At 37.6% G+C, this 16,345-nt stretch overlaps 1 protein-coding gene across 1 annotated transcript in view; it reads left to right on the forward strand.

Moving 5' to 3' along the window:
• Positions 1 to 16,345, forward strand: part of bbs9 (Bardet-Biedl syndrome 9) — a 168,944-nt gene that overhangs the window by 141,120 nt on the left and 11,479 nt on the right. Inside the window, exon 22 of the mRNA XM_007900881.2 lies at positions 3,610 to 3,829. Within this exon, the coding sequence (XP_007899072.2) occupies positions 3,610 to 3,829 (220 nt within the window). The remainder of the gene's footprint in view (positions 1 to 3,609; positions 3,830 to 16,345) is intronic.

Genomic DNA, 16,345 nt, shown 5'->3' on the forward strand with positions numbered 1-16,345 from the left:
TACATTTGTGAAAATAATGTTTCATTTTTTCAGTTTTTTTTGTGAACTTTTTAAGAGAAGGAAAACTTAACAACTATGTCAATGCAACACATTTTCAATAAAGAAAGAATCATTATTTTTAATCTTTCTATCAGGAAGATTTATAAAATACAGATTTAGTAAGCTAATGATATGATTTGAAGACAGTTTGGCAATAATATGTACATAATAATATGATTACATAATTCAGGAAGAAGATTTTTGTCTCATCATAGTTTGTTCAAAGTAGCATTTATAGAGCAATCAGTTCAGTACTGATTTTGTTTCTAAATTTGTTCACAAGTTTGCAATGCAATGTTAACTTAAAATAGTTGTAGTTTTTTCAAAAGCATAGCGGTTTCAAATGGCCAGTGGTTGATAAGATCTGCTAACCCTGATAACGTGAGTGGAGAATGAGATCCACTCACCTATCAAGGTTGGTAACTTGATTGAGAATTGGGGAGTCTCCTCCATAGTGTTTGAGAAGCAAACCTCTTTAAGCTCTTTAATAAGAGAATTAGAAGAAATATTTTTTCAGGAAATAGCAATTCACTGTATATTTTCTGACCTTTTTCTAAGAACTAGATAGAGAGATGCAATAAATCAATACCAAGTAAAAAATTGCATTCTACTTTCAATAGAGTTGTTTGACATTGGTATTCTCAGAGTTTACTATGGGTAGATAAGGGTGTTCTAGTCATTGAACTCTAGGTCACATTTTTGCACTGCGTAGTGTTAAATTACATTTTAAATAGGTTAACAGAATTGTGTTATTAAAAAGGGTTTTACCAAAGAAAATCTAAAGCAATGCACAGAATTATGATCAATGACAACATCTTTTCTTTTTTTGGGGGGAGGGGGGGGGTTGAAACAGCAATTGCTCAGGAGGATATTGTCGAGAACAGCGGGGATTTAGTGTGAGTGCATGAAAGAAGATGCATTGTTAGTACTAGCAAGTCATTGGTGAAGATCCCTGGACTAAATACTTTATCTCTGCTCATCTCTCACATTGCCAGCTCAGTAACTACTCTGTACCCTGTTACTGGGTTTATCCTACCTCTTGCAGTATTAAGAGTGATGCTTCAGTCCAGCCACTGCTTTTACTTTATACAAACTGCTTTCTTTCTGCCTTCAGTTCCATGCCTGAGTTTCAAATGTGTCTACATCACATGTATTTGGGTATTACGTTGTAGACCTGCTGATGTCACATATCTTGCTCATGTGCAAAACCGTGGTAGAGCTTGTAATGCCAGAGCACATGAGGCGTTTGGATGAAGAAATCCACTTGGCCTATAACTAAATAATAGTACTGGAGGGAAAAAGCTGTGTGTGAATGTTGGGCAACTTTGCTCTTGACCAGGATTTATTACTGGTATTTAGTTGCAGAGTCCGTTGATTACAGCTTCCACCAATGAACTGGTCATGCATGTGATATCATTGTGTCAAATTTATTATATCTCTAAACATTTCAGACTACAAGTATGTGATTTTGTTATTTCCCTGCTGCCATGGCCACAGCTAGTTAGCCAGGAGTTACAGACAGAGGATGCAAATTGTGGCAAGTGAGTTACAGATAGTCGGACCTAATACATAGCCGGATGTCCTTGCGTTCGTGCCAGGGACTGCAGGGCTGTTGTTGCCAGTTTACAGGCTGAAGCTGGTATTTCTGTTAGAGTCAACTCAATCAGAAACAACTTTGAAACACATTACGAGTCACACAGTTGTGCAAGGACAGGTTTATGTCTGTAGAGTTGACTGTATTTATGCTGCTGGACCTCCTTTGGAGAGGGGGAGGGGGGAATAATCTGTAAAGGCCAGTTCTGGGGAAACTACATTGATGTCCTGCGTGTGAGTCGTAAACTCTCAGCCTACCAATTGCAAGATGAGGGTAAACAGCGCTAGAGACGAGTATTTGTTTTTAAGAACATAAGAATTAGGAGCAGAAATAGGCCATTCGGCCCCTCTAGCCTGCCCCGCCATTCAATAAGATCATTGCTGATCTATTCTAACTCCACCTACCCGCCTTATCCCCATACCCCTTAATTCCTTTATCCACAAGAAATCTATCAATCTCAGTCTTGAATATATTCAAGGACTGAGCATCTACAGCCCTTTGGGGTAGAGAATTCCATAAATTCACTACTCTCTGAGTGAAGAAGTTTTTCCTCAACTCAGTGCGAAAGGGCTTATCCCTAATTTTAAGACTGACCCTTGGTTCTTATGTTCTTATGTTCTTATTTGTTTTTGTAGCTAATGCCACTGTTGCTCTGGGACAAGTGCTCTGAGACACTACTCTGCGAAAGGGGCGCTATATAAATGCAAGTTGTTGTTGCCTCTGGAGTAACTGAAGAGCACATCTCAAGTTAATCTTCTTCCAGATGCAGTAGCACTGGCTTCTTCACGTAGTGTATTGTTACTCAAAGCCGGGGCTGACTTCCTGCTTCAGCATTGTTTATGTGCCACCAAGGCATCTAAAATTCCTCTTTGTAAATTTTTACACATGCTTTACAAGTGGCATATAATAGACTTAATAACTACAACAATTCTACAGCATCAAAGAAAGTGTGAAGTATGCTGTTATAAGTTAGTTTAGACTTCTATGGATAGGAATGCAACAGAGCTTCACAGAAAACCACTCAAAATTTACACTAAGAACAGTTTAATTGCTTCCTGTAACCACCCTGTTTTCTATGGACAGTCATAGAATTTCCAGTTCCATTTAGTAAACAAACATATAAAAATTGGCCTCTCAAAATCTCAGCACACTGTTTAAACAACATTATTATTATATTATTTATTATTATAAAATGGACAATTTTAATGTAACCTTTGGAACATTTTTTTTCTCCAAAAGTACCTGAAAGGTGAGACTCCTTCCTTAAATGGTGTGTGCTGGATGACTATTTGATATTAATCAGGAAGGAATGAATACTTGCAAGTTTTATTTCATGGAGTACCAGCTGAAATTTCTGCCACGTTGAGAATAATAATCATACTCTGTAGCTTTGAGCTTAATCATACTCCATAGCTTTGAGCTATCCTTTGGCACAAAATAAAAATACGTTTTGTAACTGTTTGTGATTACACACAACTTTGAAATCTGAGGGATTTTAGATTATTAGTTATTCAGTCTATAGAACTAAATGTCAAGTTATTCTATCTATAGAACTAAATGTCCAAAGGCATTCCTGGAGTCTTTGAATTCTTGGATCATCTTTCAAGGCTACATGGATAATAAAATTTGAAATGAAGTATTACTGTATTAGAGTCCTGTGATAGAAATACTGTGTTTATAAGAAACTGATGAAAACTAGTAACCTGCCTTGAGAATCTGAACACAATTTATATATATGTTTTACTGATCACAAGAAAAAAATTGTCTAACTTTCTTTAATTTATACATATGAATTATCTAAACGTGTTGAAAGACAATTGTATAGCTCAGCTTCAGATATCAGTATTAAGAACAGAATCATGTTGGGTGGAGGGTAGCTCATATTCAATACTTAAAGACACAAAGTCACAATTTAGACCCAAAGTCGATGTAATTTGCAATGATTTTAAATGCATTGCATTTCTTCATTCTAACAGGGCTGGGAAGAGAGTGTGGATGCAGCAATTGTTCACTTACTAAGGAACTGTCTGTCTAAGAGCTCGAAGGACCAGGCCCTGAGCTTCACAAGCCAGCTCGCTATGCCTAAGGATACCAGTAGATTGAAGAAGCACATGACCCTGCTGTGTGACAGATTGAGCAAAGGTGCTCAGCTGTCCTTAACCACAGACAGCACACAACAGACAATTACAATACCAGGTAAACTTACCACAGAACAAGGAGAGTGTTCATTGGATACTGTACTATAATCAGTTCTATTGTTTTACTGTGGTCATGTATATCATTCTAAAAGTCACAGTAGTAGACAGCAAATGTTGGGAGAGCAAACACACAAGTTCTTATCTACCGGATTATAAACCACATTGTGTCAGAGGAATAATGGTTCACACAAAGTAGGCTACTTAAAGAGATACTACATTTTTGTTTGCAAAGCCAATTGTGGCTAATTGTTATTACAAAGACAGATACGTATTCACAACATTAAAAAGCTATATATATGCAAAATACTTATTTCAGAAAGAACAGTAAATCAATGCATTGTATATTCTTTACTGTCTTCGGTTTTCTCTGTGTGTGCAAACAATATTTTGAACTGACTTGACCTTAAATAATTTATTGTGCCTTGTATTAGAAAGATGCAAGACTGCTGTTAACCCATAGGTACACAGTCAATCGTAAATACTTTTTATCTACTCTTAAGTTAGTAGATTGATGCATATTCTGAACACTTCAGTAAATTGGGTCTAATCAGTCCCTTTACACTTCTGGCTGCTAATAAATGTGACCTTAGTAGTGTAATACTACACTAGTGTAGTAGTCCAAGTACAGTAGTTAATTCTATCTGAAATAGTGACTAGATGTGTGGATGGTTCGGCCTGTTATAAACACATTATTGTCTTTATGCTAGTTGCGTTGGGATACAGTTATTTGGATACATTCGTGTTATTTAATATATTTCATCTTGTTATTTTATCTCACTTACACTTATTCAGTGTAACCCTCTTATAACACTTGCTTATTCAGACTGTATTGAAATACTTAATACATCAGTAGAATATAAAAAGTAAGTGGTTGAATATTGAATTTATGTCTATATAGCTGAGTAACTCCCATTGTTCTTCAGAGAAATTTAGTTTCCCTAACTTGTAGGATGAGATATTCAATTAAATATTTAATATAATGAGTTACCATCAAATATCTCCATTTTTGAGACTGTCCCTGTTGAATCACAGTGTGATAGATATCCCATGTAGGTGTCTACGCAAAAACATGTTTTGTATTTTTATTATTGTCTTTATTACACATAGAGCTGCTATGAACACTTGAAATTAATCCAGTGCCAATGTGTTAAACTGGCTGCTACTAACAGGGAAGCTAAAATTGTCCCTGTACTGTTCCAGTGATATTCAAAGCAGAATTTGTATTTTGGGCCTAGTATTTTCCATGAAAATGCTTAGATATTTCAGAGCACAACTGTGAATAGCCTCAGAACACACCTCACAATTCAATTTAGTCATGAGAGTGATATGGAACAGATCATCAACTTGTTTCTGTTTGTCCCTTTAATTTACACATGCGCTTTCAAATGCACGGCAGAAGCACAAACTAAAATAAATTGCTTTTCTACAATGATTCAAATATAATAGATATTAGGTGGATGTATATAGGGATAGGATAGCTGTTGAAGAGTCTGAGGATATATTTTTAATCCTATAAATAAACCTGAGAATTTAAGAGAAGTAATGTCAGCACCAGAAAGTGAATTATATTCTGTTTATACTACAGGTTGGGTAAGTAAACACTAATTTCAATTGAAAGCTATATATATTGAGCATAGATTGCAAGCTGTTTTGGGTGACATCATTCCCTCAGTGCTTTTTATTCCCAGTTACAATTGTATCTTCCTCCAAAACCTAATGAGCATTGTCCTATATGCTGTTCTTGCACCCTCACTATGTTGAAATCCAAATCATTTTATTTCCTTGGTGGTGCTCTTCATTCTGGCCCTCTATCTTTCACCTAGGTGTCTCAATACAAATGAATGACATGACAGATATATCAAGAAGACATTCCTCGAACTAAAGTAGTATAAGATAATCATAGTCCTCCCTTTTGACTGAGAAGGATGGGGGTGGGGGGTGGAAGGAGTGAGGATTGAGATTTAATATACAACAATTTATTAACATGAAAACAATAACTTGCATTTATATAATGCCCTTCACGTGGGGTAGTATTCCAGAGCGTTTCACAGTGGTGGAGTCTGAACCAGAGCCAGGGGGAGAAGGAGTGGGGAGAGGACCGTAAGCACGATCAAAAAGGAAGGTCTTTAGGCGGGATTTGAAAGTGGGGAGGAAGGAGACAAGGAGGAAGGATTAAGGGAGAGAGTTCCAGAGTTTCGGGGCGTAATGGCCAAAGGCACGGCAACCGATGGTGGAGTGAAGGGGACAAGGGATCGAACAAGAGGCCGAAGCCAGCCGAGCGTAGGAGGCGGATGGGGGAGTGGGGAGCAAGCAAATCAGATAGATAAGGAGCTGCGAGAGCTTGAAGAGATTTGAAAACAAGTTTACAAATTCAAGAGGATCTTGAAATCGAGCCGTTCAGTAATTAGGAGCCAGTGGAGCCTGGCAAGGATGCGTATGATGGGGGTATGGAATTTTAGATGTATATCAACCTAGACATATGTCAATCTATATCCACTGTAACAATGCTTCAACACAAAGCATTGTTCCTGGTCAGCTTGATAATAGCGATAGTAACTTGCATTTTGTTCCACCCCTTTCAGGATCCAAAAATAAACTTCCCGAAGTGCTTTCCAAATGTAATTGATTAAAAGTAATAGAATATTGTTATACAGGCAAATGCAGCAGCTAAGCTGCTCCAGTAATGTCCTCAATGTAGACCAATTCTAATTTGTGCCAGCAGTGTCCCACAAACAAATTAAATTAAAATTGATGAAAAAGAAAACGAAAAGAGGAAAGTGAAAATTAATAAAATGGAAGGCAGAGATGTAGGGAGCTTGGGTGACATATTGGGTGGAGGAATCACCACTCAGATTCCTTAGTAAATAATCCTGTCAGAAATCATTGCATAGTAGATTATACTAGCTCAACTTGGAAAAGTAAACCGTATACAGAAAAAGACTGGTTACTATTTTTTTTGTTCATATGCAGCTCAAAGAAGTCCACAGAATATAAGTAGTGACCTGTACTTAGTGACTCATGTTGATTTTACACAAATATGTTAAATAACAGGGTGGAATTTGGCATGAGATGTGAAGTTCATGTATGCATTGAAGTACTGTATTGTTGGTTGTTAGCTACTGAGTTTCTGGTGGGTGTGTAACAAAGCAAACCTTTCAATAGCTCTTTCCCACCTCTACTTCATTTTCAATGTGAATTTTGCTGATTTGTTTTCTGTTTAAAATCAAATTTAGACTGGTTACATCAATACTTATATTTGATTAAATCAGATGTTTTAGATTTTTTTTCTTCTGTCAGTGCAAGTATATTGACACACTAGTTGTCAATGGGAATAATGAATCATGGAAATACAGTGATATAAATATCTCTTGCTCAGTTCTAGAGTTCTGAATTGCATCAAATCTATACTGTGTTTAAAATCACTCCATTGATTGAGTGTTGTTGAATGGCCTTCTTCTGTCTGTAAATAGTTCTACAGCATAGAAGTAGATGTTTTTGCTTAGGGTTTTATTTAAATTAATATAAACATGCTGTCTTTTAGGGTTGATCAAATAGTAATTTGGATGAATTTCAATTATATATACTACGATAAAAACAGATTAGTAATGAAAACATTGTAATACTGGTACAAATGTTAATTTTCAGTATTTTCTTTTAGAATGAGATTCTAAGTTAGCTGCATTTCTTCCCTTCTCCTATGATCTGTCCATGTCTTACATAATACATACATGTGAGAGTTACATGGTCTGGGCTTCCAGGACTGGATGCAGCACTTGAAACTGCTAAAATGCTACATCAACAGAGGTCGCTGGAACACTCAGCAGGTCAGGCAGCATTTATGGGGAATGGAAAGTGAGTGAACGTTTTGGGTCCACGACCCTGAGTCAGAGCCTGTTCTGCATTTTGCATTTTGACAATGCTACATCAGTTCTTTTATACTTGTTAAGAGTTCCAGTTTTCACCCACCCCTCCAATCTTCTTTCTGCTTTCTCTTCTCGTCTCCTGAGAGTACTGACTCATGCTGGGTTATGGCCTCTGTGTGGTATCTTATACAAAGTTTTAACAGGTTAAGCTCCATGAGTTCCCAAAACAGACTATTGTCAACATGGGCCTAACACATTCTGGAATTAGATAAGCAGGATGCCATCCCCCTGCGCACTAATTTTCAGATACAAACACAATTTCCATGTGTAGGTGGCATGGATTTGTGCAACTCGAGTTTGGATAATTTTAAGCACAGTAATGGGATCCTTTATGAGTCAGATACCAGCTAACCCAAAAGGGGCCGATTGTGGGAAGGAGAAGACCCTAGCTCAATTCTGTCCTCACCACACATAAAACCTAGCACTTACTTTTTATATAGCACTTCTTTACATCTACAACATCTCAAAGCACTTTAGACTGCACAAGTAATCACTATCAAATATAAAGACTGTTTTTGTAGTCAAATAGTCTTGGTGAGAATGATAAATTAATTTGGCGATTGTTGGCCACAAAACCAGGAGAAACTGCCTGCCTTCTCTTTTTAAAAACTTTCATGAGATTTTTAATATCCACCTGAAGACCTACATGTGACCCAGACACAATAAGCTAAATGACTAACTGTGCTGATAATTTCTCTATCTGTGTGATCAGATATCCGTTCCTGAATGCCGCAGGTTAGTTACTCTGGCTAGGACTGAGGCTTTCAGGAACCCTCAACTTCATTATAGATAGAGACTAATTCAAGATACAGAGAAAACAAAATCTGTTGTTTATTTTTTCAGCTTAAGGTCAACAGCCTCACAGTAAGATAAAGGATGCAAATCTGGGCTATTGGCAGTAACCATCTTTGTAAAGGTTTTTGAGGTCATTACTAACAAACCTCACACAAGGGGACTTGATACACACTGAAAAAAAAACAACCGAAGCTACTGATGCTCTAAGATGTTGTTTCAAGATGAAAGCCTACTCTGCATGCCCCCATCTCACCTTGATCAATGCCTTCCTCACAAATGTGCAATAGATAGCTCAGAGGAATATGGACCTGCAAAGTCTTGGGCTGCAAGCCCTTTGGTTAGGCCTCTCCTTCAAAGAACTCATCCCCAAAAGTTGGTAAGAGTTTTGAGAGATAGCATTGGGGATGAAAAGATTGTATACAAACAATGAGGAACCCAGACGTGTGTTCAGTCTGCACTTAAGCACCATGCAAATCAGCCATTGTCCTTGAAAACTGATAGATTGATTCTTAACACCTCATGAGAGTACAGACACATCACAGCAGACGCTCTCCTGGTGCACCATGATAGCAACATAGGAATGTGAAGGACTGGAAAAGACCATTACAGTTTAGCTGGCTGGTCATTTTTTTCAAATACGTTTGCTATTTCCACTAGAAGAGGAAAACTGGAGTGTGGAAGGTCAAGTCTGTAAATGCGTATTTATACAATTTGGGACATGACATGTCATGTGACTGCCAGGATAGTGGAAGCTGAACTGGACGGACCTTGGTCTTCTTTTGCCTAGCAAATTCTTAGTACATTTGTTCTTATCTGCAAATTTAATCTGCAAATTTAATTTTTTGAATGTTATTCTCAGTTTCAACATACTAAAAGTGTCTTAAATATAATTATTATCTTATAATTAATTATTAAAATTGATATGAAATATTCATTTAAATAATCATATTGAAATGTTGAATTTCAACATTTCCATATGAAAATCAGATTGCCAGGAAAGATAATCATCGCTTAATCACTTAAAAATTAGTTGTTGTGATGGAAGGGTGGGTTTTCTGGAGGGAGGAGATCAGATGGGGCTTAGGACCTTTTTCAACCAAACTGTGATCTTTTAAAATGATTTTCTAATTTTCCTAATTTTGCCTTTTCCATCTCTCTTAACCTGTTTCATGCCAATTTCTAAACAAAGGTTGCTTTGGTTCTCTTCGATATAATATTCATTTTATGCTTTTGTCAATATTTTAATGGAACCGACAAACAAAATCACTGGTACAGCAGTAGTAGGCGATAAAGAAAGACCTCCAGAAATATTGTTCCACCTTTTTGGGGTGTACTGAATGGTAAACAACAACAACAAAAAAAAAATCCAGTTGTATAGCCTCTTTCACGTCAGGAGAACGTCCCAATGTGCTAGACAAGATGGAGAAAGCAAACTCAGAACTTTCAAATGTGTCAAGACCACTGGATAAGAGAGCATAGGTCCAGGGTTATTTAGGAGCAAGTTTTGGCAAAGAGAGTAATTAGCAGCAGAAATATTTTACCAGGAAGTATGTTTGTGACCACGACACTGGACTCGTTTAAAAAATACAGTTTGATGCTGAATTGGGAAGATTGTAAATTTGGTGTTTTGGAAGGATAAGATCAAATGAGGCTTGATTCAACCCTCTCTTGTGATCTTGAATCAGTATCTTCAGAACAGGAACAGCAACAACTTATATTTATATAGCACCTTTCACACAGTTTCACACAGGACAGTGTCTTGGGAGTCCTGTACAGTGACTCGTTGGACGACGAGCAAGGGCAGGGGAAAGTGACCATAGGCGCAATCGAAGAGGTAGGTCTTAAAGTGGGATTTAAAGATATATAGAAGAGGGGCGAAGAGTAGAGGCAAGAAGTTCCAGAGGCTAGGGATGCCGAAGGTGGCCAGGAAAGGTCGGGAGACATGCAGAAGGCCTGCAGAGGATTGGGTACGAGCAGGTCAGAGAGTTAGGAAGGTGCTGGGAGGTGAATAGATTTGTATGTGAGTGAGAATCTTGAAATTGATCCCTTTGGAGACAGAGAGCCCGTGGATCCTGGAAGAGCATAAAGGGGAGGAAAATAATTCATTCTCTCCAGATATTGATCATAAATTCTGCTCCTTGGTTTTTAAAAGAATAATAATAATAATCCTTGCATTTGATATAGCACTTTTCACGCCTTCTAGACGTCTCAAAGTGCTTCACATAATATGCTGTAAAGTGAATTGACTGTATATTTGTGGGCGAAACGCAGCAGCCAATTGGCACATAGGCAGTGTCCCACAAACAGTCGTGGATTGAAAATGACCAATTTATTATTGTTTTTTTGTTTTGGAGGATTATTAGGCGTGTGGAATAAGGAAACTTACCCAAGGTTTCGCCCTGCCTAGCCTTGAACCCAGGTGCCTCACTTGGAAGGCGAGTGCTCTAACCACTGAGCTACAGGACTCGACAGACTCTGTATTCAAAAGAATACAGATCTTAGGAAAAACAAGGAACTTTAAGGGGAAAATAGCCATGTAACAATAAATGTATTCAGTATAATTGTATATAGAATTAAGCCAGAAAACAAGTTAGCAGTTAATTTTAGTTAAACAAAGAGAACTGCAGCATTTCCAAGAATTTTGATAGGTACCACTTTTCTAGTTGTCAAGTTTAAGACGAAGGGTGAGACTGTTGCAATGTTGGTTCTAGACTCTGAGTGAATAAAACGTTTTACTATCATCTGTTTCTAACCTTTCCTGAATGTGCAACTTATACTTGCTAACAGTCGTGAAAATGGATCATTGGGTCAAAACAAAAGGCTGTAGCTTGCTGGCTCACGGTTGATTACCATCTGCCTTAACTACTGTTTACCAGTGGACTATTCCAGACAGTAGGATTTTTATTTTCCTTTGCAACTGCAGTATGGCTCTGAAATTGTATCTCCTTTCAGCTTCCTTTTAAGTGAGCTTGTCTTGATGGGGTCCTAAACGTTGAAGCACTGGAGGTTTTCCTGCAACAGTTCAATAATCAATCTCACTCAGAGTGATCTTCAATATAAGTTATACTGTTCAAAATTAGCAATGTAATTAATCTAGTAACATTTTATTTTGGTCAGTCAGGTATCTGATACATGCAGAAACCCATCACCACACTTGAGTATCCAAGTCAGACTGAAGTTACACATATATCTACCACTTATCGTCTAAAGACCTTCCTCTTTGACTGTGCCTTCGGCCACCCTCCCACCACCCTGCCCTCCATCCCTCAAGACTCCAACTCCCAGTTCTGGGTCCAAAAACCCCTGACTGTCCCCGTGACTGGAATGGAATGTGTGCTTCATCCCTGGAGGGTCATACCCCCTTGACTTTACTTAATATGGACTGTAACGTATTAGGCACAGGTTGGTGAGAGCCGATAGTGCGCTTTGTGATACTGCTAGAGGTTTAACTAGCTGAATAGGTTGCTATTGAGAGGACTGTCTGACAAGGTTCCTGATGCTTGTTCAGCAAGCTTCACCGTACCTTTTAGGGCTTAACATGCAGGGTTAGTATGAGTTTAGTGGGAAAAATCCCTGCCCCCAGACTGCTTTCCAAGGCCTGCTGATGAGCCAGGCTGGCTGGTCTGTCATCAGTAGTGCCCTGGTCATTTGACATAAAACAAGCACAGGCTTGAGCCCTCATTAGGTGGTTCGTAGGTACCAGGAACTTCCTGCAAGCTTCCTGGTGAGCAACACAGAAATGCGATAGTGCTACTATTGAATGAGAAAAATATTACCTGGGACTCTGTCCTTTGTAAAAGAAAATCCACCATAAGCATTCTGGCAACTTTGTCAAGTCAGAAGATAGCAATATCTGTGAATATGGAAGGCAGCGACATCATTTCCATTGTTTAGGGAGTGCTAATCTGGTTTCTGTTGCTGTTGTAACGTCCATTAAACTGGGATTGTAGTATTCAACATCTGATTATCTGTAGGGCATAATTTTCGAGTATTTTATTTAGTAATGGCGCTATTGTAAACTGGATGTTGATTGCCCTGATCTCGGCTTCACTGTTATCGTTGAGAACAGTGTCAGGGAAGGGGAATGGTTCACCTCTGGCACATCCAGGCACATTTGATGTGATCAATCTCAAATGTATCACTAAATTGAGCTCAGTAATGAGTCTTCTTTGCCAGGGTGTTTTGCTGTCCTGCCCACCATAACTGAACTGATGTGAAATCATTAAAACTGCCCTTAAGCAGCTATTGATCTTATTTGGATGTCTTAAGCATCAAAATAGCACATTCAATAATTGCCAGATATGCAATGTTTGTAATGGTGATTTTATCTATCCTATTAGTGAAAGGCTTTCTTCTTTTTGGGCCTGTTAGTACAATGAGTGGTTGCACTGCAGCATTCCATCATAATTCCTGCTTGCAGTTGATGTGCAAAGCCTAACTGTCTCTCCCAAGTTTCATTAAACTTAATGTGTGGCTGTCAGTGTGACTCCAACTGATTCAAGTACACTCACAAAAATGTGCTATAAATAGGAGAGCTGGTGGGGGGAAGGGCAGGGGGGTCTAAAGTATTCTAACAATGAGTTACAATAGCTGAAGAAAGGAATGCATTGCCTCAATAAATGGAAGATGAGCAGTGTTTGTTAGTGTTTGACGCACTTAAAGGCAACACAGTGCCTTGGGACACTCCCAACGTGAAAGGCTCTATACAAATATAATTTGTTGTTGTTAAAGGTACTTATTTAACATTGTATCTTATTTCTGTTGAAAAATATAAAAATGCAAAATTAGTACAAAACACTACTGCAATTGTTGTTGCTGTCTTCAAAGCTTGATTTTCTTAAACTGATCTTTTTCAGTATTAATTGAATTTCAATTTTAATGATATACTGTTATTTATAACATTAAACAGCTGCTTTGTACTGTGCCATTCACTTAATCAGCTTCTAAATTTACTGTTTTAAGATCAAAGCAGAGGTCTGATGTTTTTAGCTCAAAGAATTACCAGGTTCAGTAGGATGTTAATATTCTCATAGACAAAAATCAGAAATCAATGTATGTGTGCACGTAAATGCAAATTGGTCAGCTTTCAACTGGGATCTCTGATACTGTGAACAGTCAGCTATATGGGTGGAAGAGTTGAATGGGTAAAACAGTAGTGATGCATTGTAAATTTTAATTTGCAATCCAAAAAAAAACATCTTATTCTCTTGTGATTTATAAGTGTGCTTTATTTACAAAGTAAAGCAATTAATTTGGATAAAACTTAAAGTTTATAAGAAATCAACTTGGACTACACAATAGAACATATTCCAGTCTTTCCATTATTCCCAAGATTGGCTTAAATGCAGCATTTTCTCTATCACTCGTTTAAAATGGTTGAATTGAACAGAATAAAATACTTGTGATAACAAATACTTTGTGTCTCAGAATGAAGTATACAAATAGATTGAGTCATTAATAAATGACAGCCAGCACAGATTCAGAAGGGATGGATATGGTCTGACTGACCCCATAGTCAAGTTGGTGGCATCCCAAATTGACTGGGAAACCATATTACATTGTATATCTATACAAAAAGATATTTGATAAAGCGGGAGAAGTGACTGCTTTGTGGAGAGCGGACAGAGTGTGTCTTACTTGTGGAGAGCTTGCAGGGTATGCCTGACTTGTGGAAATTGGGTACAGTGTGTCTGACCTGGTTGAAGTGGGCAGAGTGTTTCTGAATTGTGGCAACAAGGCAGTATATATAATATATATAATATCGCTTTATCACAATGTTGAGACGTCTCAAAGCACTTCACAAAATATACTGTAAAGTGAATTGGCTGTATATTTTGTATGCAAAATGAGACAACCAATTGCGCACAGCAGTGTCCCACAAAAAGTTTTGGATTGAGTGACCAAATTATTATCGTTATAAGAACCGTCGAGTATATCAGAGGTGCAAAGCTTTTATGTAAAAATGAAAGGTTCAATTTACTGTGCTAGACACATAAAGTATTAACTGCTTTAAATATACTGAAGCCTGGGATTGTTTAAATCAAATTGAAGTCTTGATCAGTTTACCCTATTTTTCCAAGAAAAAGATGAATTGTAGCCGGAATTTGATCTTATCGTGACTGCAGCTGCTTGAAAAAACATGGTCTGATCATTTTAAAAACTTGCTTGTGTCACTCTGAAAATTTAAGAATCTTTTAAAACCTCCAAACAAAAAGCATACCTTCAATCATGATTTTTTCTAAAGTGTTTCTTTTTGCCAAAAGTCTGTTAAGAAAGAGAAAATAATACCATTTTATAATGATCTCTAATATACTCATGGTTTATGGCTCCCCCACTAATAGAGACCCAGTATAAAGCTCTCCTCCCCATAACGTGTTATGTGCTTCCCAATTATATAATTATAAAGGCCATCTACTGTTTTACTATATCAATCAATCCTCATTTTATAGTACATTGTAAAGCGCATGACAATGTTGAACTTTCTGAAAGAATCCTGGAAGAATTCTGACTATTTTTGAATGTGGTTTAGAAATGCGCCCTTCCATATCAGATTTGGTCTTTACTAGACTTCATTGTATTTTGTAAGTCACTCATACATAGTTATTATATTATACAGTGTATACAGTATTTGAGTTCATTCCATTGACTTGAACAAACAGATTCCTCTTGACTTCGATCTTCAGATAGGATTAGTTATTTACTGTCTAAGTGCAAAATACATGCCTTTATAACATAATGAACTGTAAGATATTAATCAAATGATTGGTAAGAAGTTATTAAAGCTTTTTTTTTGTGCAAAATGTGGTTCATTAGCCTTAACATAAAGACCCCATTCTGTGAGCATCATACAGACGCCTGTCCCCCCCCCCCACCCAAACAACTATGAACTACCAACCAAATCCTGGCCTCCAGGCTCCCAGGATGGATTATCTGGTCCATAGGCTGGTTCATCCAAAGTAAATTAGATTTATACAGGGAAAGCTTCTCTATTCCCTACTGAGAATTCTTTTGTTATTCTCATTTTGTATAATTTTAAAATTCCTGCTCTAATTAGGATTAACCCTGAGTGCAACTGAGGTATTCAACAAGGCTGTATTCCTTGTGCTCAAGACAATGGCCTTTGAAGGTACATTTCGAAATTGCTTCAAAGCCAAAGCTCTGAATGGATATTCATCTTTATATTCTGATTGGATCTAATAAGGTGAAAAAAAATGACTACTATAATAGATAGCACCCCAGTTCGCTTTTCACTCAATATGTTCTGGCAGAAATTAAAGTTACAGTATTAAAATGTCAGCAACAACAACTTACATTTATGTAGCGCCCTTCACACCAGACGGCATCTTGGAGCTCTTCCACTACAATTTGTAAGATCTACTTGGTGAGAATTTAAGAGAGACTAAAATATTGCTTCTGATCACAAGATATTTGACTGCAGCCAACAAATATCAACTTCTTAGTGGACATTCTCCCTTTTTTGGTGTCTGGCACACAAAAACTATCACGATGCTTAAAAGCACAGAGCTAGATGTTATATGTACATGGAGCGAGAGCACTATGTATTTGCTCACAAAATGCAGTCATTACACTTTACAGTATACCCTATGAAGTACTTTGAAACGTCATCCTGGCGGACACAGATCAAATGCAAGAATATACAAACCAGATGAACGATTCAACAATTATATGCCACTTATGTATAGAGATGTCCCTGTGTCTGAAATTGATTGTATAGGTTGGTGAGAGGCAAGGCTTGGGGACCTCAGAGTGAGCACTGGGGGTTATTGCTGGAATTC

Source organism: Callorhinchus milii, unplaced genomic scaffold, assembly GCF_018977255.1.
Source record: "Callorhinchus milii isolate IMCB2004 unplaced genomic scaffold, IMCB_Cmil_1.0 Scaffold2, whole genome shotgun sequence".
In the NCBI taxonomy this organism is placed as follows: domain Eukaryota; kingdom Metazoa; phylum Chordata; class Chondrichthyes; order Chimaeriformes; family Callorhinchidae; genus Callorhinchus; species Callorhinchus milii.